The sequence below is a fragment of the Puma concolor genome, chromosome C2, assembly GCF_028749965.1.
Source record: "Puma concolor isolate L17-30 chromosome C2, mPumCon1.1.hap2, whole genome shotgun sequence".
Classification (NCBI taxonomy): Eukaryota; Metazoa; Chordata; class Mammalia; order Carnivora; family Felidae; genus Puma; species Puma concolor.
Genome location: NC_141675.1, coordinates 141,555,134 through 141,582,924, shown reverse-complemented (window position 1 = coordinate 141,582,924; position 27,791 = coordinate 141,555,134). Strand labels below are relative to the sequence as shown.

At 38.1% G+C, this 27,791-nt stretch overlaps 1 protein-coding gene across 3 annotated transcripts in view; it reads right to left on the bottom strand.

Moving 5' to 3' along the window:
• Positions 1-27,791, bottom strand: part of GABPA (GA binding protein transcription factor subunit alpha) — a 42,125-nt gene that overhangs the window by 7,721 nt on the left and 6,613 nt on the right. For all 3 annotated transcript variants that reach the window (XM_086675776.1, XM_086675775.1, XM_025913321.2), the window contains exons 2-9: positions 25,884-25,986; positions 23,170-23,314; positions 18,826-18,910; positions 14,716-14,961; positions 6,319-6,513; positions 1,889-1,942; positions 811-951; positions 385-577 (exon numbers count right to left, since the gene is read on the bottom strand). In XM_086675776.1, the coding sequence (XP_086531902.1) occupies positions 385-577; positions 811-951; positions 1,889-1,942; positions 6,319-6,513; positions 14,716-14,961; positions 18,826-18,910; positions 23,170-23,314; positions 25,884-25,960 (1,136 nt within the window). In that variant the 5' untranslated portion in view covers positions 25,961-25,986. The remainder of the gene's footprint in view (positions 1-384; positions 578-810; positions 952-1,888; positions 1,943-6,318; positions 6,514-14,715; positions 14,962-18,825; positions 18,911-23,169; positions 23,315-25,883; positions 25,987-27,791) is intronic.

Below are 27,791 nucleotides of genomic sequence, written 5' to 3'. Positions count from 1 at the left end.
TCTTTTTTTTTTTTTTAATTTTTTTTTTTCAACGTTTATTTATTTTTGGGATAGAGAGAGACAGAGCATGAACGGGGGACGGGCAGAGAGAGAGGGAGACACAGAATCGGAAACAGGCTCCAGGCTCTGAGCCATCAGCCCAGAGCCTGACGCGGGGCTCGAACTCACAGACTGCGAGATCGTGACCTGGCTGAAGTCGGACGCTTAACCGACTGCGCCACCCAGGCGCCCCTGGAATCATCTTTTAAGGAAACTGTTCCTCAAAATTATCACTAAAGAGCTTTGTAAAAAGTCATTTTTAACATAAATGTAAAACCTTTAGCTTTCTGGGGTCATTTTTTAGAAAGGTTTAATGTTAAAAAGAAAAAAAAAATCATCGCCTACCTTAATGCACGACTTAGTTTCTCATAGTTCATTGTAGGCTTATTTTTACGTTGTCCCCATTTTTGTGCAACCAGTTCAGGCTGATTTAGCTTAAACTCGCCTTCGTCACCAACCCAAGAAATGCAGTCTCGAGCATCCTTGTCAGTAAGAAGTTCTAGCAAAAACTGCCATAGTTGAATTTGGCCATTGTTTCCTACATGGACAAGAAGGACAAGTGCTGACCACAGTGCTATGAATTAACAGCAGGCCAAAGACAACAAACAGACTCTCTGGGTCATTCATTCCCAGCCATGCTAAAAATACATTTGTTTACAAATGCTGTTTAAATACTGCCAGGGAAATAGCATATTCACATTTTCATACAATGAAATGAAATACACATTAATTTGACAAATTTTAAAATACCATTAGATAATGCAAAAATACCTGTTCTGTTCCCAGGAGAACTTCTATCTTCTCCTGAAATCCTTGGAGCTCTCTGTACTTTAGCTGCTTTTGCACTACTATTTATGACTTTAATGGTCGTTGGTGTAGCAGACTGCACGGATGCTGGGATAATTTGCACAGCTGCAAAGAAAAACAAGGAGAAATTTTCTTCTCTTCCACAACAAGCAGTGAAAAAAATTACTGAAAGACAAAGAATGCAGTTAGTTTTACTAATGCCCCTCTAATTAGCTCAACAAAAGGCCTCGTTTCAAAAAAGCCTTAATCCACAACAGTTTTGAACAAAATTGCCAAAAAAGTTCAGGGGATAAGGTATGATGTTTGCTGTATGGTTTGCGAATCTTAACTTGAGGAGTGTTGATCTTATTTGGAATTAACTTAGTGGTGTGTATATGTTAGGCAAAGAATTATGAAAATGTTTGTTTTCAAAATATTTCTTCATTAACAACAGTGTGTCAAATGTTGGAGAAAATATGGACAAACGAGAACTTCCATGCACTGCTGGTGAGAGCAAACCCCTGCCCCCACTTGGAGAAAAGCTACGGTAATCCCTCATCAGGTGGGAAGCATAGAACTCCTGGGATAGAGAATCTCACACTCATTCTTACAAATACTCATTCAGTGCCAGTCACAGAGTTTTAAAAACAATATTTAACAGCAGTGAAAATGAATGAAATTACACCACCAAGTATCAATATGGGTCTCATAACTGTCAAACAAAAAAGCAAGTTACAGAAGGATATGTACAGTTTATGATCATTTTACCGAAAAAGTTTAAATATGTGTAAAACAATACTATCAAGTGTGGTTACCTACTTGATAAAAATATAAAATATGCACAGAATAATAAACACCAAATTCAGGACAGTCATTTAACGCAATATATAAAAGTTCTAATTCTTATGGTGCACATAAATGGTTATACTTCATTTCTTGGTATGTCTAAAATATTTCATAAAAAGTTTAAAAATTAATTTTTCTTTTTATTACCTTGCAGTGAATTAAAAAAAAAAATTTCTTACTGACAAATGGGCCACATGTTATGTGCATGAATACTCACGCTGATCAATTGTAACTATCTCATTCATCTGTTGTTCTTGGCTTGCCAACACATCTGAAGAACATACATAAAAATTTCTGTTTATATTTAAATCCAGAAAATCAAACTCAAGTTAGTAAAACCCACCCGAACCAACCAACCAAACAAAAAAGCAAAGCATTCAACAAAACTCATTGGCACAATAACCTAAGAAATACTTGATAGTCACTTTGCAAGGAAAAGATATTTTTAAGACAAGCAGCAGATGGAAAGCTCTAATTCTTTGAATGGTAAGAAAAGTTATTCAGAGAATCACGGTTTTCTAAACATAAATATCTGTATCTATATCTCCTTCTGTATAAAACCATGTAAAACAGGGGACTCTTCAAGATCAGATCAAAGATGAGACTATATACACCACACTGAAATGGCTTAGATCTACATTCTTTAGATGTACGTTCTCAGTCAAGATGACAGATCTTCATAAGTTATTAATCTAACAGACTGGATAAAAGTTTTGAATAAGATTGCTTTAACTTTATAAAGGCTCCTTCTTAAAGATAGCTAAATTTTCAATAAAATTGTAGTGGTCCTAAAAGTCACAAGTGAATCAAATAATGTAATAATGGTTACAAATATAGCTCTCATATGAGAGTTACATTGTAAAAAGTCCTAATATAACCCTTTAGAGAATCATTCATCACTCATCTTTTGCTACCCTTTCTTTCTTTTTTTTAAAGATTTATTTATTTTTGAGAGAAAGAGAGCGCACAAGCGGGGAAGTGGAAGAGAAAGCGGGGGACAGAGGATCTGACGGGGGCTCTGCCCTGACAGCAGTGAGCCCAATGTGGGGCTTGAGCTCACGAACGGCGAAATCATGAACTGAAATCGGACGCTCAACTGCCTGAACCACCCAGGTGCCCCCTATCCTTTATTTCTTAAACAAGAGTTCCTATTTCCCAGTCTCTAACACTTCAACCTATTTAGTGTCCATCATGGATTGGATTCTTTTCTCTTGAAATTGTTCCTACCAGCAATCACCTGTGTACTGAGTGAGTCCTAGAGCCTGGGCACCCAACACAGCGCTACTTAGGGTGCCATGCCAGGGCCCGGTTCCAGGCACACAGAACTGGGAAGCGCTGAGAAACTGAAAAGAAGTCTAAACCCTACCTGTCAGAAGGGAGCTTTCTTTGGGGGTCCTGAGTTTGGGGGATTATACAATTATATGGGACTGGCCTCGATAGATCTTCGTTCTGATCTTAGCCCTCACTTATTGGCTGCGTGACTTTGGTAAATTATTCAACCAACTTAAACACTAATTTCCTCATGTTTAAATGAGATATCCCCACCCATCACCTCACAAGGTTGTTATGAGGATTAAAGAAAAATGCTTTCAAACAGCACAATGCCGAGGGTGCCTGGGTGGCCCAGTTGGTTAAGTGTCTGACTTCGGCTCAGGTCATGATCTCGCAGTTTGTGGGTTCAAGCCCTGTGTCAGGCTCTGTATAGACAATGCAGAGCCTGCCTGGGACTTTCTCTTCCTCTCAGAGCTCCTCTCTGACTTGTGCTTTCTCTCTCTCAAAATAAATTAATAAACTTAAACAAACAAACAAAAAAGCATAATGCATGAAACAAAGCTTAACTTTCCAGAAACTGAAGATGTTACTATTTCATCCAGATTCCTAGTTCTGAGCATTCTCCTCAAGAACTGTTGTCTCTCTTGAAGAAAAATCCATGCCCCACATTTGTAGATTTCCCCCCAAATTTTATAAAGGCACCTTGAAGAAGCAAAGTGCTACTGAAACAGAAATTGTTCCATTTGTGGCTTAAATGAACACAGATGCCCTAGCCTAAAAAGAGGCAAAAGAAGGGCACCTGGGTGGCTCAGTCAGTTGAGCGCCTGACTCTTGATTTCAGCTCAGGTCATGATCTCACAAGTTCATGAAACTGAGCCCCACACTGGGCTCTGTGCTGACAGTGTGGAGCCACCTTGGGATTCCCCACCTGCCTCCTACTCCCATGCTCTCTCTCTCTCTCTCTCTCAAAGATAAATAAATAAATATTTAAAAAATATATTAAAAAAAAAAAAAGAGGCAACACAGGGAGTCACCATCGCAAAACCCATGTGTTACCAACTTGTAAGATCAGCTTCTAAGCTCTGAGTCTCAGAATGGAGTTTGGTCTGTCTCCTGGGAACTCTCAAGATTAAGGCACAACACAGAGGAGGTTTTGAAAACTGGGTTCAAGACCACACAGACTACCTATCATATTCCTCTACTGTAGCCCTCAAATCCTGGCCACGTACAAAAGAATCATCCTAAGAGGCAGCGCTCTGGGTGAAATGAATCCATTTTATGAAGAAACTTTAGACACTAAAGATACAAGGCAATTCTTTTTCCTAAAGGAGGTCCTCTGCAAACTGAGAGCTTTGGCTTTGGTGACAGCATTTCAAGAGGCTCTTCAAAAAGCTGTCAGTAATGGAATATTCCTAATTATCCTCGCCAGTACAACAGGACTCGGATGAAGTTTCCAGATGAACTGCAGGAAGGTGGGGGTGACCCAGGTGGAGAATCTAACATAAATGAAGAAGAAGCTCTGTCTGTGCAGCACTGCTTCTTCTTGAAAGATCACGGACGACTAGATGATAGATGCCGGGTTCGTAAGACATATGCTATAGACTTCACGCTACAAGACGGGCCAGAGTACCTGACTGTGCTCAGAAAAGCCTGTTCTGGGAAATGAGGCTTGTGAATTACAGAAAATCTGCCAGAAATAGCCTTTACACATCAACCTACCAATCCCCCAATTCAGAACTGGGCATTAGGATCCCAAACCAGATGGGACCTTCCTTGCCAGGACAAAGCAAAGAACCATGGCCAGATAAGCAAGGAATTTGCAAGATACTTATCTAAGCCGTGGGGCTTTGTTACTTTTGAAAATAACATTCCAGGGCAGAGTTTTTCTGAGGAAGACCCACTCCACTTCAAGGAAATGAATGAACAGATACATGAGATTCCTCTACTCCCCATACCAGGAAAAGTCGCTGAATGAGCTTTAAAGATTTTGGGAAGCACTAGGAGAACCAGACAGCCACAACAAAGTGCTGCCCTCGGGGAGAGAGAAAACCCGCCAATCTGAGAAAAATCAAAACTGCAGTCTAAGCACCATCATTGTCCTGTCCTAATCTTTAGAGTTCGTATATGAAAACATTTCAGTAAACATGACTCATATGCTAAAAATCTGAAACAATTCAAGAGTTTTCATTATTTATCTGAAAGGCACGAAGGAGAAAAAAAAACGTGAAATCAAGGACAAAACTTCAACTAGAACATTTAATTTCTTTACCTATTAAGAAAAACTGGAAATAAACCCTGTAAAAGTAACGAATGTAGTGAGTCAGTGTCATAGATATGTTTTCCAATATTTAAGAGATTCCATAAAAGAGACAAACTATAATCAGTGAAGGAAAAACCCTGTCTCCAGAGCTCATTTCTTACTCAGCAGTAGAGAATGCACCCCAGGTGGTCAATTACTATGTAAAATCCCTCCAACCTGAGCTGTTCTTTTACTGGGCACATAACAGAATAAACCCTACCAGGTACCTTTATACACCATTACAAAAACAAAGTCAGAGTTTGTCCTGTTCACCCATTCTGAAAAGTATGTGTGTCTGGCTAGCATTTCTGGCCTCTAAACTGGGTGTTAGGGAACAGGTTACTGCTAAAATATTTTAACAGATAGTCACTGTTGGATTAAAGTGGATTAAGAGGGATTAAAATTCAAACAAAATAATTTGCATTTACTTGAGCTTTTTGTTGGTCAGCCAAGTAGTTTCTAATTTCTGTATATAGTCACTTAATCATAATAATAATGTCTGTGGAGCCAACATGGAAACACTTATAACCAGCTGCTTTCGATTCAAGGTGGAGGGATGCACACTTACACTTCTTTCTCTTAAGATCCCATTCAATTAAAAGAAATTGTAGAAGGTTTAATTCCACTAATGATAAAAAGAAACAGGGACGACATCTGTGGACAATCTTAAATTTCTAGAAGATAAACAGTAAATGAAAGAACTGATGGATGAAATAAAAGTCAATGACTAAAATTTATGAAGAGAGCTAAGTATGCGGCACAGCATCTTAAGAACTGAGATTCTAGTGTTCACCAGCCTGGTTTTGGATCCTGGCCCTGCACTCCCTAGCCTTGTACCCTGTGGAGCTGTCTAAGCCTCACTTTCCTATCTAAAAAATAGGGAAAGTAAGCATCTGTGGCATTAGAAGGATTAAATGAGATAATGCATATAAAGCTCCCAGCACAGCCTTATACAATTAAGTGTTAATTATTATTGCTATTATCAATGACCACAATGCACAATGAAGACAAAATTATAACGAAATAAAATTAAACTGAAGTTACAACGCAAATAGGTAATAACTTAAATTTTATACATTTTCGAAGAAGCTCCAGATGACTCCACAGAATTTCTCCCCGAGGGACTCGCTGAAAAAAATCTTCTTGGTTGAGACTGCATAATTCTCTTCCGGAAATGTTGAGTGTAGTAAGGTCTATATCAGTCATGCTGAATTCCTTCATTACCCAAACCACCCAGTGCAGGACTTGGTCTGTGGACCACTGTATAGGATCTAAAGAGAAAAATATTACCATTAGCCTAGCTCTATCTCGACACTACATGAATTCACGGTTAATTTGTCAATACGTATAAATATATATATACACACATATATATGGAGATAAAATCCAGACAGGTTTTTTTTCCCCAAGTAAAGTATATAAACTCAAATAAAATAAAAAAAAATTTTGTTTAAAGTTTATTTACTTTGAGAGAGAGAGGGGTGGGGGCACCGAGAAGGGGCAGAGGGAGGAGAGAGAGAACCCCAAGCAGGCTCCGTGTTGTCAGTGCAGGGCCCGATGCGGGGTTCAATCTCATGAACTGTGAGATTGTGACCTGCCCAAGCTGTGATCCAGAGTTGGATGCTTAACCGACTGAGCCACCTTAGGTGCCCCCAAATAAATTTTAATGATGTATTTTCTCCTCAGCTCCTTTCGAATTTTTCAACCTAAATTTGTAATGACTTCATCTGGTTTTACATCTGTTAGTCTGGAGTTTTACTAAGAAAAACAGTATAAAATTGCTCTCCAATGGGTCAACTGGAAGAATAAAATATGTGATTACTTTAGAGAGAATGGGGTTAAGTTATTCAAGTTTCAAACATTATTTTGTAGCTGTGTACAATTTGGTGCACTGAAAAAAACCCAAAAAAATCCATAAGGGGCTTTTGAGGAACTAGACTTATTCTCCAAAATGTGCACAACATAATCTTTCCTCCCTTTTGCTTCTTGTAAAAAGCTAGTGCTCCTGTATCTCTACCCTTTGGTGGCACTTACAACATGCAAATTGCATGTTTACTCAGCTGTCTTTCCCTGTAACACGTTAAGGTCTTGAATATAAGGGCTGTGTCTTGTAAACCACTGTATCTTCAGCGTTTACCACAATGCCTTATGCATAATTTGTTAAATCTATAAAAAGTAAATACAAATAAATTCATTTTCCTCATCATTTGTTACTATCTAATTGAATTCACAAATGAAAAGGATGGCCAACATGTGCGAATATTTAATTGTATCCCTGGCATCTAACAGAGTATTTTACCCATATAAATTTAATAAATACTGACTGAATTAATTTTGATACAGATACTTCTGCATGGAGAAGATGACCTATCCAAATAGCGTTGGTTACGTGCCCTAAGCTGCAGGCTATTCAATAGGAGTAAGTGGGGAAAAAACATTTAGGTACTTATCAAGAGCCAATTTATAGTAAAAAATGAATCAAACATAATAGAGGATTGATAGTCACAGAACTGATTTTTTATTTGATCTTTTCACAAAGAGGTGAAGGGAGGAGGATGGCAGTGAAGTTTTTTAATGTCTCTAAATGCACATGTTAAAAAAATACCACTAAAAGCAACTAGAGAGCAAAACCAAAAATCCAGGTATATTTACAATAAAACGAGGTGACAAGATATCCCCAGGAAAGCCCAAATACACACAGGTGAAGACAAAGCTGTAACAGTCACAGACCTTCATGGTGTCAGTTATCTGTGCAGGAGACAGCAAAGCGGGGAGGAAGCAAAGGGACATGTGACCCATTCTTCATTCTGAGCACGGGAGACTGCGAACACAGCCAGGGAGTTCTTACTGAAAGCACGACAGGCCAAGCCAAAGCAGCAGCTCAACCAGTCCTGCCCAATCCAGTAACAGGTGAGCCCAAAGGTCTGAGGTAAAGGTGAAGGGGCTGGAGGCAGTGTAGCATCTGTGAGCTCTAAAAACTGAGCCTGCGGATCACATCCAGGAGAGTGGACCACAATGAGGAGAAACCGGAGGGAATGGGATCGAAATTGAGTAGCATAGGCACACCAAGGAAAAAGAGAGAGGAGGTCCAGATAAAAGTGGAGTAAGGGGACAGGCAGGAACTGAGCAAGCAAGTGGCTCTTTTTTAAAGTTTTATTTATTTAAGTAATCTCTACAACCAACGTGGGGGCTTGAACACACGACCCCAAGATCAAGAGTCACATGCTCTTCTGACTGAGCCAGCCAGGGGCCCCTACAGGCTCTATTTTTTAATATTAATTGAAAATAACAGATGAAGGAGTTCTGGGAAGTTAGAGAAGCTATCCTGAAACACAACTCCCTTTAAAAGTTCAAGTAACCTCATTTTACAAAAACATGAAGAAAGTGTCAAGATAAAAAAGTTGGGGGAAAACAGAAGTAGTCTGATTTGTTTTCTTAAATAACATTAGGACTTCTGTCCTACATTAGGACTTCTCTCCTACGTTAGGACTTCTTAACATAACTAACTGTCCATGCATATTCGCCTGCTTATTTTCTCTAAGACCCTAGTAAAATTATAGTTAAGGATTTTTTTTAAAAGAAGTAAACTCATAGGACCATGAGTGGAAATGACAAATGGATGGGAGATTTTCAACTTATTTTTGAAGACCATAAGCAGAGTGAAAATCCAGTGAAGCAGGAGAAGCTATGACCTAATATATCTTTCAAGGAGAATATAGCAAGAAGAGTTTCTTGCCTGCAGAACCCCCTTATTGGCTCGGGTCATGGTGGCACCAGGTAGCAGAAGAGGTGTACATGGTAAATGAGGGGACTGATTTCTTTCTTTCTTTATTTTTAATATGAAATTTATTGTCAAACTCGTTTCCATACAACACCCAGTGCTCATCCCAACAGGTACCCTCCTCAATGCCCATCACCCACCCTCCCCACCCTCCTGCCCTCCATCAACCCTCAGTTTATTCTCGGTTTTTAAGAGTCTCTTGTGGTTTGGCTCCCTCCCTCTCTAACTTTTTATTTTTCCTTCCCCTCCCCCATGGTCTTCTATTAAGTTTCTCAGGATCCACATGAGAGTGAAAACATATGGTGTCTGTCTTTGTCCGTATGACTTATTTCACTTAGCATAACGCTCTCCAGTTCCATCCACATTGCTATAAAAGGCCATATTTCATTCTTTCTCATTGCCAAGCAGTATTCCATTGTGTACATAAACCACAATTTCTTTATCCATTCATCAGTTGATGGCCATTTGGGCTCTTTCCCTAATTTGGCTATTGGTGAAAGTGCTGCTATAAACAATGGGGTACAAGTGCCCCTATGCATCAGCACTCCTGTATCCCTTGGGTAAATTCCAAGCAGTGCTATTGCTGGGGAATTAAAAGCAAAAATGAACTATTGGGACCTCATGAAGATAAAAATCTTCTGCACTGCAAAGGACACAATCATCAAAACTAAAAGGCAACTGACGGAATGGGAAAAGATATTTGCAAATGCCATATTGAACAAAGGGCTAGTATCCAAAATCTATAAAGAACTCACCAAACTCCACACCCGAAAAACAAATAATCCAGTGAAGAAATGGGCAGAAGACATGAATAGACACTTCTCTAAAGAAGATATCCAGGGGAGCCTGGGTGGCTCAGTCGGTTAAGCATCTGATTTTGGCTCAGGTCATGATCTCACGGTTCATGAGTTCGAGCCCCACATTGGGCTCTGTGCTGACAGCTCAGAGCCTGGGTCCTGCTTCAGACTCAGTGTCTCCCTCTCCTTCTGCCCTTCGTCCACTCATGCTCTGCCTCTCTCTGTCTCTCAAAAATAAACATTAAAAAAACCATTTTTTTTAATAAAAATAAAAAAAAAATAAAGAAGACATCCAGATGGCCAACAGGCACATGAAAAGATGCTCAACATCGCTCCTCATCAGGGAAATACAAATCAGGGGACTGATTTTAAGTGTATGGTGGTGTCAGAACCTTCAGGGCCTCTCCTTCATTCTCAGGAGCCAACTGAACAGAAGCATCCCTCAACACACATGTCCATAACCCTTCCCCCACTCCCAGGAATACTTTAAGATCAGTGACAGACATTAAACAGATCTTGGGAGAACAGTTCCCGGTAATAAAAGTCTACAAACTGAAGAGTGAGACCCTCTGCCCCTCCCTTTCCACTTCCACAATGTAGCATTCACATACAAGTCAACCATAAATCCTCACTGCAATGTTCTACCCCTGTTAGGTATTTGGCCAATTCTCCAAGAAAAGTTAAAGAAACCCAGGAAAAAGAGCTATACATATTGGCACTTTCAAATCTTTTAATGAAATGACCAATACCCCCATTTTACCTGTGTATGGTCAAGAAACCCCTTCCAGAGCTTCAAACTAATTAGCTTTAAAGGTATTCACTCTGGGGCGCCTGGGTGGCTCAGTCGGTTGAGCATCTGACTTCAGCTCAGGTCATGATCTCAGAGTTCATGAGTTCAAGCCCCACATCTGGCTCACTGTTGTCCGTGCAGAGCATGCTTTGGATACTCTGTCTCCCACTCTCTCTGCCCCTCCCCCGCTGATGCTATCTCAAAAATAAGTAAACATTAAAAAAAACTTAGGGGTGCCTGGGTGGCTCAGTTGGTTGAGCATCCAACTTCTGCTCAGGTCATGATCTTGTGGTTCATGGGTTCAAGCCCCGCATCGGGCTCTGTGCTGACAGCTCAGAGCCTAGAGCCTGGAGCCTGCTTCGGATTCTGTCTCCCTCTCTCTTTGCCCCTCTCCCATTCACCTCTGTCTCTCTCTCTCTCAAAATTAAACATTAAAAAAAAAGTTATTCACTCAATGAACAGATGAGCAGGAATAATCAGGTATTTGAGTCTAAAAACAAAAATAAACAGAAAAACAGAACCCAGAAAAGACAGAAATAATGCCATAACAAAATGGAAAACAAATTTTTACAAACCCCAACACAACGATGAAAATATTCAGAGAGGTAAGAGAAAACATGATATCCATAATACTGAGCTCAGAATACTAAAATCAACAAACAAATATCAAGAGTCCTTGTAAAGTGAAAGTAACTCTCAGGACAGGTTGTTATATAAAGACAAGAAATTTGGCAAAGTTGTACAGACAGATACAGAAATGACAAGTGGAAGAGTAAAGACACAGAGGATCAGCCCATGAGATTGAACGGGAATTTCAGAAAAAAGAAAAGAAAAACACAGAAGGTAATTATCAAAAGGCTAATACAGGAAAACTTCCCAGAACTGAAGGCTACGATTGTCTAGATCAGCAGCTGTCCAAACGAAATATAATGCAGGGTACTATGTAATTTAAAATTTTTCTAACAGCTACATTAAAAAATAAAGAAATTAGGTGAAATTTATTTTAACAATAATTTCATTTAATGAATCCAAATGTTATTTCAGCATGTAATCAACATAAACAATTTTACATTCTTCTCTTTTTGTACCAGGTATTTTACACTTGTAGTACTAAAAAAATTTTTTTAAATGTTTATTTTTGAGGGAGAGAGAAAGAGAGAGACATGAGCAGGGGGACAGAGAGAGGAAGACACAGAATCTGAAGCAGGCTCCAAGCCGTCAGCACAGAGCCTGACATGGGGCTCGAACCTATGAACCATGAGATCATGACCTGAGCTGAAGTCAGATGCTCAACTGACTGAGCCACCCAGGTGCCCCAACACTTGTAATATTTTAAAATGTTAATATTTGACAATTTGGGGAGCCAAAAACGTGACTATCTTTCTTAATTATTCAAACAACTGAAAGAAAAAATAAAAATAAATATAGTCATCTTTTTAATATTCTTATTAAAAAAGGACAAGAATAAATACTTTTAGTCAGTTTAAACATCCCATTTGACCAGACTTCTAACTACTATAAATTCATTAATTTGAGTTTCATCTACAGCTTTTAAATGTGAAATAGTAAACAAAACAAAAACAAAACAGCAGGAAAATAGTTAGAGTCCTGGAAAAATCTAAAAGTGAAGGGATTGTACATATATGAACAGGTGGTTCTAAGCTCCTGTCAAGATATAAAACTGATACGTATAAAATGAACTTTAAGGAACTGTCCAATGTGGACCAATATTTCAAAGAGATTTAAAGTAGCTACGACCAGTCAGCCATATTTCAATTTTGCACAGAATTAACAAGCAATTGCAAAATGACTACCCTTACGTGCAGAAAGAAACCTGAAACGATAGTTTCCTAAGAAAACAGTAATTACATTCCTAAAACTTTCCAGTTGCTAATGATTTTAGGAACAAAAAAAAAAACAATGATTTAAAAAAAATCTTCCTATACCTAAATAAATGTCAAGTGTTTGAAAAGAGCTTTATTCTAAGTAAATAATACCCTTGGTAGGAACTTTGAGTCAAAGTTTATAATCTTGCTCTCTACAATTCATTTTTAAATATTACTCTCCATAAAAGATTCTACTCCTCGGGGGAGAAGGCAAAATGGGTGATGGGCATTGAGGAGAGTACTTCTTGGGATGAGCACAGGGTGTTGTATGTAAGCAATGAATCACGGGAATCTACCCCCAAAACCAAAAGCACACTGTATACACTGTGTGTTAGCTACCTTGACAATAAATTATATTAAAAAAAAAAAAAAAAAAAAAAAAAAAAGGATTCTACTCCCCAAAAGGTTCTTGTTGCAAGTCTAGCAAACCATAAAATATTATTTCAAATGTTTTTATGCTCCTTCTTTCCTTCTCAGCATTTCCCCTCTCAGGGGTGACTCAGTAACAAGAAGGTCAAGTACAACATCTATGCTGGCTTCCACACGTGAAAAATAGGTAAGAATACTGTCAACTACACCGTCTCTGAGGAACAGCTTGATGTCCTCCAAACTGGACTTACCTTCTTATGTTGCCAATTAAAAGTCCCTCTCCTGGCTTTCTTCGTCTACCCTTTTCCAGCTAGTGCCATATCATTTTATCTACAAATACTCAGCTTATCAACAACTCTTGAACCTTCAATAATATTTACTTATTCTCTCAACACTCTTCCCATTTGCCCTCCCCATCAAAGGTTAATATTCGGTTTTTTCCATTTCCATGTCTATTTATTTCCTGTAACTCATCTTTAACTCTACAGTTACTTTTTTCTAAATCTACCAATAAACCTCTGATCACCAAATTTAACAGATACTACTCAGTTGGCATTTTTTTACTTTGCTGGCAGTGTGGAGATTCTTGCCCATCTAAAGCTCTTTCTCAATTTCACAGTCACTATATACATTTCTTGTTTTCCTTCTATGTCTTCAGCCATTCTGTGTCTCCCTTCTTTTCTCCTCAAGCTGAAATTCTGACAAGCTCCAGGAACCAGTCTTGAACACTGTGTTCCTTTCCATTTTCTCTCTCTCCATCAGAGACTGCATATACTCTATGGCTTCAATATAAATTCAACACAGTGGAGTCCCAGAAAACATCTTTATCTCCAGTCCAAATCTTGTATACCTGAAAATACTTTCTGGTTACCTTTAGTTAAGTAGGTATTTTCAAAAGTAGAACCACTTTCCCTTGAAAAAAATCTTCCCAATACCAGACTTCCCCAACTCTCCCACTTAAGCTCCGGAGGGCATGGACTATCTTTCTTATGCACCATCAAAAGCCCAGCATTTAACATGATGCCTGGCATATGCAGTTCACTAAACATGTAATGAAGATGTCACCAATTCTCATCAATATCAGGACTACCCTATACGCACCCAAGCTTGAGAAGCTGCATCAGTACTTGAATCTCTCCTCTCTACCCTCACACAATCCATGAGTCAGCTGCTCAGCCCCATCACTATTTTCATTCATTTCTTTCCCCAGAAATTATCAAGTTTAAGCTGACCTAGACATGATCACCTAGCCACAACTCAACTATAACATGCCTCTGTTTTCCCTTCATTCGGTCTCTATGTGCACCAACATATGCCATGCACTCCCACCACGTGGTCACGTCCATCAATCAAAACAGTTCTATACTGTTGAGAGTTAACTCCACCAAACTTCACTACTCCTGAATACTCATTCCCATGTCTAACTTTTGCACATGTGTTTCCTGTCTGGTCTGCCCTTCTCTGTCCATCAGTTTCTTTGTCTGTAATAAACCTTTTCCCAGTTTCCACACAGGCCACTGTGATCCCTTGAGACTGTGACAGCATATTCCCTTTATATACGTAAGTTACAGCTTAAAACCATGCTACCTTTTATGGCAACTATTTCCTTTCACTTAGCTTCTCTGTCTTCAACTACATTATGAACACCTTGAAGGCAGATTTTTTAAATTTCTTTGTATTCCCAACATCTGCAAAAATATTTGTCCAAAGGGGATAAAAAAAATACGGAAAACGATATTCTTCCTAAATATTCTACATTTAAAATAGATTATAACTTACTCACCCTAGTATCTTCTATGTCAAGCTTAATTCCTATTATACTACTAGCACATAATTAAGTATTTTATTACCATAAGGTATCCCGAGGCGTTCTTGCTCTTTCCTGTAACCTTCCAGTGCGGCAGCCCATCTTGTCACTTGTTCTGAGGTTTCATCTGAAATAGTTGTGATGTGTTTTGTGCCATCAAGAGTTATTACTTGAGCTTCTTCAACAAGATGTGCTTCTGCTTCAGCATGGTGGGCATCTGGATCAATAACTACTTCAACTGTTTCCGCAGGTTTAACAATTTCAAGGATGTTTAGCTTAGGCTCAATTCCTTAAGAATGAATAAAAAAAAAGTAAATTCAAATGGATACATAAAAGTCACTAAAAAGTCATTAGCTTAGTTTATGCGCTCTCAAATGGTAGAGCAAATACTCTCTTGTAGACATAAATACAATTATTCAATGGAACTTCAGTAGATAACAGTATTGTGTCAAGATTAATTTCCTGATTTTGATAATTGTAATGTCATACAAAAGAATTCCTTGTTTCCAGAAAACACATACACTGATGTATTTAGGGACAGAAAAAGATCATGTATGCAACACGTATTCTTTTTTTTTAATGTTTGTTTATTTATTTATTTTTAAATGTTTATTTATTTTTGAGAGAGGGAAACAGAGCATGAGCGAGGGAGGGACAGAGAGAGAGGGAGACACAGAATCCGAGGCATGCTCCAGGCTCTGAGCTGTCAGCACAGAGCCTGACGTGGGGCTCGAACTGATGAACAGTGAGATCATGACCTGAGCTGAAGTCAGACACCAAATGACTGAGCCACCCAGGCACCCCACGTTTATATATTTTTGAGAGACAGAGACAGAGCGTGAGCAGGCAAGGGGCACAGAGAGAGGGCAACACAGAATCCGAAGCAGCCTCCACGCTCTGAGATGTCAGCATAGAGCCTGACATGGAGCTTAAACCCATGAGCTGTGAGATCACACTTAAGCTGAAGTTGGATGCTTAACTGACTGAGCCACCCAGGCACCCCCTGCAACTTATTCTTAAACAGGGCAAAAAAGATAACAAGGGGACAGGTGGACGGAGAACAAAGCAAATGAAATAAAAGTTAACATTTGGGGAATCTAGGTAAAGGACGTCCAGGAATTCTTTTACTCCTCCTGTAACATTTTTGTTTTTTATTTTTTTTTAATGTTTATTTTCAAGAGAGAGAGAAAGACAGAGAGAGGGGCAGGGGCAAGAGAGAGGGACACACAGAATCTGAAAGCAGGCTCCAGGCTCTGAGCTGACAGCACAGAGCCCTACGTGGGGCTCGATCTCAGGAACCACAAGATCATGTTCTGAGCTGAAATCTAACGCTTACCTGACTGAGCCATCCAGGCACCCCTGCAACTTTTCTACTAAGTCTAAGATAATTTAACACCATCACCACCACCACTACTACCACCACACGCACAGCTACTTATAAACATTTATCAGAAAGAAAAAGTACCAATATGGATTAGAAAATAAAAACTAGACTACGGAGAATATAAAGGAGTAGCTACTCACCTGCGGAATTTGTAGAAGTCCTTCTAAGCAAATTAAGATTATTTACTGACTGATTTTCTTTTAAATTTTTTTTTATGTTTATTTTTGAGAGAGAGAGAGAGACAGAGCACAAGCATGGGAGGAGCAGAGAGGGAGACACAGAATCCGAAGCAGGCTCCAGACTCTGAGCCGTCAGCAAAGAGCCCGACGCGGGGCTCGAACTCACAAACCGTGAGATCATGACCTGAGCTGAAGTCGGACACTTAACTGACTGAGCCACCCAGGCGCCCCTGACTGCTCTTCTTTTCAAGGGTCAAAGTACATGTCTTAAAAATGAATTGGCACTGAGTTTGCTAAATACACATTATTAACTTCTGATTTCCATTTTCAATTGAATGAAAAAAAAAATACCCCAAATTCTTAAGATATTCAAAACAGAATAAACTAAGCCTTTATAAAATCATCTCAGATACTTCTGTTATGATGACAGCTCTAAGAAACTATCATATTACTTAACAGCTACTGTTTGGTCATTGCGTCTGTTACAATCTATATCAAATTTAATCAAAGTATATTTGAAAGAAAAAACAAAAGTCAACTTTAAAGTTGAAAACCTTGAAACCTCTTTGAAAACCAACTCTATAATAAACTGTATTGCTTATCATTCATTTTCTGATACAAAGATAAGTCAGTTTTCAAATATACATGAGAAAAAGAACTAGAATTTTTGAAAAAAAATTTCCTAAAATTAATCTCTAATCCTCCATTCAAATTTCATCAAGTCAACTCTCCCTACACTTGCAAGAAGTCACTAGGCTTTTAAAGAAAACAAAGAATTTTTGGGAATGCAAGCTGGTGCAGCCACTCTGGAAAACAGTATGGAGGTTCTTCAGAAAAATAAAAATAGAACTACCCTACAACCCAGCAATTGCACTACTAGGCATTTATCCAAGGGATACAGGTGTGCTGTTTCGAAGGGACACATGCACCCCCTTGTTTATAGCAGCACTATCAACAATAGCCAAAGTATGGAAAGAGCCCAAATGTCCATCGATGGATGAATGGATAAAGAAGATGTGATATATACACACACACACACACACACACACACACACACACACACACACACACACACACAATGGAGTATTACTTGGCAATCAAAAAGAATGAATTCTTACCATTTGCAACTACATGGATGGAACCGGAGGGTATTATGCTAAGTGAAATTAGCCAGTCAGAGAAAGACAAAAATCATATGACTTCACTCATATGAAGACTTTAAGAAACAAAACAGATGAACATAAGGGAAGGGAAACAAAAATCATATAAAAACAGGGAGGGACAAAACAGAAGAGACTCATAAATATGGAGAACAAACTGAGCATTGCTGGAGGGGTTGTGGGAGGGGGGATGGGTTAAATGGGTAGGGGGCATTAAGGAATTTACTCTTGAAATCATTGCTTCACTATATGCTAACTAATTTGGATGTAAATTTTAAAAAATAAAAAATAAAACAAGTTAAAAATTAAAAAAAAGAAAACAAAGAATTTCTTTCTTATTGCCAACGATGGTCATTCTGGGGGAAATTGTAGATCAGGAGATAGCTACCATTTTCATAGTTTGAGAATACTTTTATTTGTGAAATGCGATTATAAGCAATACATTATGTTCAAACATTTAAATTAGTCTAAAACTGTGGTCAGAACTCCCAACAAGCCACATTTTTATTTTTATTTATTTATTTTTTTAATTTTTTTTTAACGTTTATTTATTTTTGAGACAGAGAGAGACAGAGCATGAACAGGGGAGGGTCAGAGAGAGAGGGAGACCCAAAATCCGAAACAGGCTCCAGGCTCCAAGTTGTCAGCACAGAGCCCGATGCGGGGCTTGAACTCACGGACCGCGAGATCATGACCTGAGCTGAAGTCGGCCGCTCAACCGACTGAGCCACCCAGGCGCCCCAAGCCACATTTTTAAAAACCAAAATTCAACCTACCCAAAATGGTTTCCTAATTTTCTAACTTTTGTACTTAAACAAGATTAGTAAAATACTGTGATGGATATAGGTGACTGAGTCACTCTATATCTTGTGCAAATTCCTCTCTCTGTGCTAAACTGTAGAGACTAGATTTCCTTGGAGCTAGGGTTCCAGTTGGGATTCAGGTTGTAGAATCACTGGCATAAGCCTGTTATTAGGAAATGAGTAAAGAAGGGACAAGCAGGCATATGACATCCACATTTTTGGCTAATGTGGATCACTGTGGGGGCAGCATGGTTCTAAGTTGACAGCTATAGTGGTGGCTTTTAGATCTGGCATTTTCCAGATCATGGCAGGGCAACAGCTTCCTTGGCAATCCAGTTCTGCAGTGTGGCTAAACTGTTCTGAGAAAGTCAACCAGAACGTGTATTTCCACCTTTCTCTACTTTACAATATATTCTTCTCCAAGTAAACTAGGAGAATATGTTATACTATCTACCTCACCCTGAGAGATATAATAATTAAACCAAAGACAGGAATATGTGACTACAACATCACATAAAGTAATTCAGACAACCACCTAAAACTTGTAAAACTTGTAGAACTGAGTTCTCTCATATTTAAAAAAAACACAAACTAGACTTTAAAGTAACAACATTAAAAGCAGCTTACCTTGGTAAGAAATTACCTGTACACTAAGTTGTACAGTTCCATCTGTCTTTACTCCTTGGTCAAACAAACTTCGTTCTGGATCCAGCTAAACATGGGAAAATGATAAAGGCAAATTTTAGTTCAGTCATCTGGTTTAATATAAATGGATGTACCGAACAGGACTTAATTACTGAGGCATACTAATGGAATTATAAGAACACATCTAATTATCCAAGTTGTCATATCACTTAATTCTTTGTCGAAATTAAAAATATTTTAACCACCATGGTGGCAATTAAAGACAACATAAATTAACCAAATTTATTTGAGATGGTGGTTTTCTCTAGCTCTGGAGTTTAGGATTTTAAATAATGTCAAAAGGCATTATTACTGTTTATTCTGCATATATATTTAAAGTAGAAGATAATGCAATTTTCCTGTCATAAATAAAGAAGGGTGTTTAATTAGTGGGGAGATTTATATAAATCTATTAACATAATTTTTGCCAAGTCCCCCGAATTACCAATGCCACACACTTAAGATCAAGGTTAACTCTAAATCTCTGGCAATACAGTTAATAAAGTTAAAGGACTTATGAGCTCACACCTCACCTAGCTTTGATATCTTCCACAATGAGTCTATGTCCTTTCAGTATTAGTGCTTTTATCCTTCACCTCGCCTAACAGTCAATGCATTTCACACAATGGGAAATTGATGACAAAATGTAAGGTTCTGCCTTCCAGACATTCTGTCACCATTTTAAAAGCACACTAGCACTATAATTATCTTGAATAATGTATACATCTGTGTGTCTGCATTCCACGCAGCTGGAGGCACAAAGCTCCTCCCATTCCCCTTCCCAAGAATTCAGTCAATGCTGTAGTCATGGTACAAACACATTTTCTAATATTAAAAAAGCAGTCATACAAATAAAACCTAAAATCTTAAATGACTTTAGGTCTAAATGTGAACACACACAAAACACTCTGTATAACCCTGCACAAAGACAGGGCAAACATGGTAGTTTCACTCCTTAAAAGAAGTCTCTCTGCTTAACGGTCTGTTAAAAACTCTCCCGATACCCAGATTCCTCCTCTCTGTGGTAGGCACGGGTATGATCCAGCAGAAGCTACAGCATGCGGTACTGACAGTGAACTCTCACACAGTACTGTATATCCTAGCTAGTTCACATACTCCTCAAAGGAGCACAACTCTGCCACTCCCCATCAGCGTTCAAGTCCACATTCATCTGAAAATACAAAAGCATCACCACAAGCAGCAAGCATTCTGACTCCAGATGCATGTGGTTATTGTTATGAATATGAGAAGCTGCTATCCTCACATTCTTTTTAAGAGAAAGGGAGACAGGGAGGACTGCAAAAGGCTTTAGATACTACGGTAGCTCTGAATTCTGTGATACTACAAATGATGCATATTTCCAATATTATTCAACTAATATTTACTGAGAACTTATGATACTTTGGGTACTTTGCAGGTAATACTTTCATTTTGGTTAGGTCAGGTATGATTAAAAAAAAAAAACAATAAATGTTAGAGCTGAAAGACAAGAGATCAAGTCCAGATTCCCCTTTATTTTAGAGGTAAAGTCCAGTGACACTAAGTTAATACAAACTTTTTTAAAAGTCTGCCTTAAACAAGAGTTTGGAGTCACATAGGCCTGTGTTCAAATTCCAATGTACCTCTTTGTAGCTATGCATTGGGCAAATTTTTAACTTCTTTAAATTTCAGTTTCTACATCTGTAGAATGTAATTAAGAATATGCTGATTTGGGGGCTACTAGATGGCTAGTTGGTTGAACATCTGATGCTTGATTTCGACTCAGGTCATGATCCTAGGGTCATGGGATCGACACCTGTGATGGGTTCCAACTCAGGTCATGACCCTAGGGTCATGGGATTGACACCTGTGATGGGTTCCGTGTTGAGTATGGAGCTTGCTTAAGGTTCTCTCTCTCCCCAACTCTGTCCCTCTCCTTACTCCTGCTCTCTCTAAAATTAAAAAAAAAAAAAAAAAAAAAAAATGCTGATTTCAAAAACTGATGTGAATGTTAAATGATATAATGTAGCAGTGTCCTGCAATTATTATTTTTTAAAGTTTATCTTTTTGAGAGAGACATTTTTGACATTTAAGTCTTCTCTTGGAGAGAGAATAAATTAGCACAGTCTTTTTGGAAGGTAATCTGGTATTTAGTGTCTACTAATATTGAATGTGAAATACCTAGTAGCTCACCTCAATAAATTGTTATAAATTGACACAGAGACACCAAGAATAGGGGAGAGGCAGAGAGAGAAGAAGAAAAAGAGAATCCCAAGCAGGCTCCATGCTGTCAGCACAGAGCCCAAAGTGAGGTTCAATCCCATGATCTTCCACAACTGCAAGATCATGACCTGAGCCAAAATCAAGAGTTGGGTGACTAACTGACTGAGCCACCCAGACACCCCTGCAATTATGTTTTCATTCAAGGTAAACTGCCCATACAGTTCCATTTCACCAATTTTTAACGGCTGTCTTAAACGCCAATCTACAGAAGGTATTTATCTAAGTCCGTTTTTGGAACATTTAAGTTATTTTCAGTTTCTGCACAACAATGCAATGAATATCTCAGATGTATAACTGTTCACCTAGGTGAGGATTTCTGTAAGAACAATTTATTGAGGTGAGCTACTAGGTATTTCACATTCAATATTAATAGACACTAAATGCCAGACTACCTTCCAAAAAGACTGTGCTAATTTATTTTCTCCAAGAGAAGAAAAGACTTAAATGTCAAAAATTCTAATATTACTAGACTCACATACATTCTCTAATTCTAGAAGAGCAAGATCCTTGTCCCTTTCAACATTCACTAGATTTACTGAAAGGAAAAGATAAAAGTATGGTTGAGTGGCAAGTGAAATGCACAAATTTCATCTAAACATTTCAACTTATTCTACATCAAAATATTATTTAAAAATAATAGACAGGGGCGCCTGGGTGGCTCAGATGGTGGAGCATCAGATTCTTGGTTTCGCTTCAGGTCATGATCCTACGGTTCATGAGTTTGAGCCCCACATCGGGCTCTGCACTGACAATGCAGAGCCTGTTTGGCATTCTCTCTCTTCCCCTCCCGCGCACTCTCTCTCAAAATAATAAACTTAAAAAAAAAAAAAATAGACATACGATGATTTGAATTTCTAAAAAACTAAGGTAAAAGTCCTACAACACATGGAGTGCCTATGTCATAAGGCAAACAAAGGGAAGAAGAGATTAAACAAACCAAATAGTCCCAAAAAGGACACCATTTGTATTCATATAATTTAGCATACAAAAACAGTATAAAACTCTAATACTTACTCTTATATTCAAGGAAGGTCTGGAGAAACTATTTGAGCAATTCTATCTAAGCCACTACCTTTTATACATGAAAATACTACCTTTCTTGAAAGAATACCATAAAATACGACTATGAATATGCTGAAAACACAATATACTGTTAAAATACTACCACAGGTAAAATCCTATTGCAATAAACTCTAAGAAATATATACACTTAAGTTCTTATCCGAAATGCACTGCTGGAACAAATAAATATGGAAAGGAATATAAAAATCATTTAGGCAATTTTTTTCTTTTTGAAGATAAGGAAACTAATGCACAAAGAAGCTAAAAGCTAGTTAGAAACAGGATGTGAGGAGGGCACACTGCAGGTTCCAACGTCCATGTGCTTCTCACTACTTTATGTTTAGGCTTTGATTCACATGTATTTGAACTTATTTTATATTTGTAAAGTAAAAAGCAAATGTTTCGTTTAGTACTCAATCTTTTAAATGGAATTTTGAATGGAGAGAATTTTGCTGGAATAACTTTTACTCCTAAATGCTTAAATTTTGTAAAACAGGTCAAATTTAGTTATAATGATTATAGCTGTACAGATAAAAGGCTAACGAGAAAACATTTCTGGGATGCCTGGCTGGCTCAGGTTGGTAGATCATCCAACTATTGATCTGGGGGTTCTAAGTTTGAGCCCCACCTTGGGTGTAACGATTACTTAAAAAAAAAAAAAATTCTACTGGGGCGCCTGGGTGGCTCAGTCGGTTAGGCGGCCGACTTTGGCTCGGGTCGTGATCTCGCTGTCCGTGAGTTCGAGCCCCGCGTCGGGCTCTGTGCTGACAGCTCAGAGCCTGGAGCCTGTTTCAGATTCTGTGTCTCCCTCTCTCTGACCCTCCCCCGTTCATGCTCTGTCTCTCTCTGTCTCAAAAATAAATAAACTTTAAAAAAAAAATTAAAAAAAAAAAATTCTAATGCAGACTTAAATGCTGAAACATAAATCTAAAAAAAAAAAAAAAACCAAAACTTTTTTTTTACCTGGATATCTTGCAGGCAAATTTCATGAGCATCCAAAGAACACTGTAGTCTTGGTTCTAGTAGTTTCTTTAAATTGCCTATTGGCTCATTGATGTCTATAGCCTGGCTTACACATTCAGCCGGAGTGTAGGTTTGTTCTACAATGCTAAATGTTAAAGGATATAATTGTTAACATTTTTACCCTGGATATTAAAGTAACAATACGCTCAAACCAAAACTCAATATCAAAACACATTTCTGGTCTTTGAAACTCATTTCTGCATAGACACTATTCATAGTGGTAGGCTTGTCACCAACTAGTGTTGCCAAATTGAATACTGAATTGCAGAGAAATGTGAGCTTGAAATGTGAAGATACAGTCTTGCAGACATATCTCTCTAGGTATATAAATGTCCATATGTCTGTATACATATAGAAATACTACATATACAATATTTACAGGGAAATGTTTGCATTATGTTACATTTTCAAGTCATTTTGAAAAATTTTAGGCCCAGAATGGAAGGTAAAAGTCTCCCTAAAATTTGTATGCCATCTCTACTAGTCAATTTCCTTTCCCAACATAAATGTAAATAATAAAGCATGAAAATGTAAGTTACATAAAATACTTCTGATTTAACTTAATCTGAGAACTACTGCTTATAATCAGCATAACTCCACAATAAAAAAATTACATTCCTGCTTTAAAGCTTTCTGAGGCTCTTCCGTACTGTTATTTCATACTTTGAATTTTATGAAATCGTAAGTTCCAAGAGAGTAAAATCTTGGCAAACAATTCTACATACTTTTTGAAATCCTTATATGGTGTCGAATAGAAGACACACATCAAATAATATCTGCTAAATTAGTGAATCTGGAGTTCAACTAAGTTTCACAGCATGTTTAATATGATTTGAATCTTATTTGCATCATGTATTTAAAAATTTGTCCAGTTCCGTTTTCACATAAATTCCAAGTATAATGTGATATATGCATGATATTCCTGAATATCACTTACTAGTGTACATAACCCGGATTTCTTCTAAAACTTTAACAAAAGTTCATAATAGAACACTCATGATTAAAAACAAAGATTATTTTTAAATACTAGTAAACTATTACTATTATTTTTATTAAGGTAAAACAATTGGGTCTTTTGGCCACGTATTTCTAACAAATTCTTTAGCTATAGCACAATAGGCTATCTTTTCCTTTTTCTGTAACAATCATTCTTTAAAAGAAATGTCACTTTAAGACAGATTTTAAAGACCCACTTTATGTGAGCGCAACATTTGAAAATTTTTTAAATATTTTGTTGATACTACTTAAACTTTGGAAAATTTCATGCAAAACTGAGTTTCTCTTGAAAAACTGAGAATGTTCTCATATCCCTGGACCTAAATTCCTGCACAACAACAATGTACAGACGACAGCTTCATAGCAATAACTGCTCCTTTACAGCTACTCCCCTCGTCAATGTAGTAACTATCAATTTCTTACAAGAGACATCTGCAGAGATTTTCTATAAAGGGCCAAACAGTAAACACTTTAGGTTATGTGGGCCATTTGTGTGTGTTACATAAACATAAATACACGCAAGTCAGGCTCCAAGAGACCAAATGATCCTCACCTCCTAATAATCTACCTTTTAGTAGTTACCTTCCACACTGTTTGGAGGTTGCACTGTGTGACCAAAAGACTAAGACAGAAGTGATATATCACCTCTTAGGTAATTTAGAAAGAGACTACAATGTCTATCTTGGAAAGCACTATGTCAGACCATTTGTGGTTTTTTTAATTTACATCCAAGTAGTTAGCATATAGTGCAACAATGATTTCAGGAGTAGATTCCTTAATGCCCCTTACTCATTTAGCCCATCCCCCCTCCCACAAGCCTCCAGTAACCCTCTGTTTGCTCTCTGTATTTAAGATTCTCTTATGGTTTTGGCAGACCATTTATTTTAGGGGGAGCCAGCTTCCATGTCATGAGTAGCCACAGAGAAAGCCCACGTGGGTCAGGAAGTGAGTGGTCCTGCCACATGCCACATGAGTGATCCTGGAAGCAAATATGCTCGCCCCAGTCAACTTTTCAGATGACAGTGGTCCAGAGTGACAGACAGCTTAACTATAAGGTCATGAAATACCCTGAGCCAGAACCATCCAGCTAAATTGCTTCCAGGTTCTTGACTCTGAGAAACTGAATAAATGCTGCACGTTTCAAGTAGCTAAGTTTTGGGGTAATTTGTGACATAAACAAATGTACATACACACACACACGTATCTGATAATTAAAGGAAGAGAAAACAGCATAATCAAACATGCTGGAAAGCTCTATTAAAAACTTCAGTTTTAAATTTCAGCACTACTTTCAATGCTCAGCATCCTTGTCAACCTTAGTAATTCTGTCCATTCAACACAGAATTGTTCTAAACCTTTTTATTCCACAGAAGTCCTCTACTCTTCAGTTCCTTTTACTTTCAATGTATTATGTCATCTGCTTTACAGAGAAAAGTAGGGACCCATTATCAGCAATATTTATTACTAACTTTAGTTTAAAACTGTCTCTCCCTCCCAGCTACAAAGCCATTAAGTCAAAGGTAAAAAAGCAATACATTATCTCCCCAAAATGCTAAGGTCATTTGGAAAAAAAAAAGCCTCTCCCCACCAAAAACTATGGCTTGGTTTTTAAGTAGGTATGCTGAGAATTATAAATAGTAAATTCAGAAAATACCAACCTTTCTTCTGTGCACTCTGGTTTCTCTGTCCCATCAATCTCAATTTCTATCAGCTCCTCTGCTTCTCTTTTAGTCATGGTTAGAGTATTTCAATAGGTCAGTCCTGCAAGAGTTAAGGCAGAAATGCTACACAAAAAGCAGAAATCCAATTTAAATAAAAGCAGAGGGTAAGCAGAAGAGGAGGAAGTAATCTTCGCACATAAAAGAAAATCCACAACGATTATTTATATTAACCTGACATGACTTCATCATTCCACTGTATTTATTGGGATGTTTTCTGGCCCAAACTCTCGGTCAATAAACTCATCCAAGTTACTTCAAAATCAAGTGAAAGGTATGTCAATTCTATTATAGCAACTCAGTCTTAATAACAGATTCAAACCTGTACCCTAAAAATTAACATGGAGATGAACCATAGTTGTTCAGCTAAAAGCTATACATTAGTAGCAGAACTTACAGCAAAGCATTATAATGACAGAGTGATGTAGATTAAAGTTCATTACAGCTAGCATTTGTGTTACAAATTACAGGTCTTATAAAGGTCAGTACAGCATTCTAAAATAGCAAAATAAAATAGCAAATCATTATAGATAGGCATATTATTGTCCTGATTATATGTTATAATCTTGAGATTTTTTTAGATATGCTTATATGTATTTTAAACAAAGCACTAATTTCAATTTTTATTTCTCTCATGTAAAATTATTACCTGCTGCTTTAAACTATCATTGATACAAAACCATTATAATTTAAAAAATGCTAAGTAATGCATAAGAGAGCTATATATATTGATACTTCTTCGTGGCCATTTCTGAGGGATTAATGCTGTTAAGTTCCAGGTTCTGTTACCATCTCACCGGAGATCAATGAATTTGTCTTTGGATTCCATATACAGTCCAGAGTAGAGTTTTCTAAGTTTACTATCATATCTAAAAGGCACTTCTAAGTGTCTTTGACTTACAAGGAAATGGTCCTCTAAATTTGGTATTCTAATATCTGCAAAAGAGTCTCCCACTTAGAAGACTTGACAAAATGAAGAATTTAAATATTCATTCCAAATAATAACCACGATTTATGGAGCGCAGGGCACAAGCATTCAAATGCTTTAGAATCTTCACAACAGGATAATGTTATTTTGAGTATATATGAGTACACACACACACACACGCACGTCCTCACATGACAACTATCCAGAGGTCAGTGATGCTTAGCTGCTTGTGGCTCCACGAGACACTTTAGGTGTAACAACCTAAGTCCACATTCTTCCAGGTGGGACTGAACCATGGTTTGTTCAAAGACAGGCTCTATATCGCAAATGCACACGAGTATGAGAACCACCACCATCTCTAAGCTGGAATACTGCCACAACCCCTGCTAACACATTTCCCCCTTTCTGTGCCCTTGCTCTCACTACCGTCCATTCTCAGTCAGTACAACAGCCAGTGTGACCCTCTTTAAACTGTACCACTCCTGGGGCGCCTGGGTGGCTCAGTCGGTTGAGCGTCCGACTTCGGCTCAGGTCATGAGCTCGTGTTTCAGGAGCTCGAGCCCCACGTCAGGCTCTGTGCTGACAGCTCAGAGCCTGGAGCCTGCTTTGGATTCTGTGTCTCCCTCTCTCTGGTCACGCTCTCTCTCTCTCAAAAATAAATAAACATTAAAGAAAAAGTTTTTTAAACTGTAGCACTCCTTTGATCAATACCAGTCACAGTAGAACCTAAACACTTCACAGTGGCCAGAAAGGCCCTACGAGATCTACCCCCAGCCCCACCCCATTACTGCTCCAATTCTTGCTGCTACAGTCTTTGCTCCTGCTGTTCTTTCTGGCTGGCACCTATTTCCCCCACATGTCCTCCGGGCTAAATCCCTCACCTCTTTGATGTCTCTGCTCAAATCTCCTTTTCCCAATGA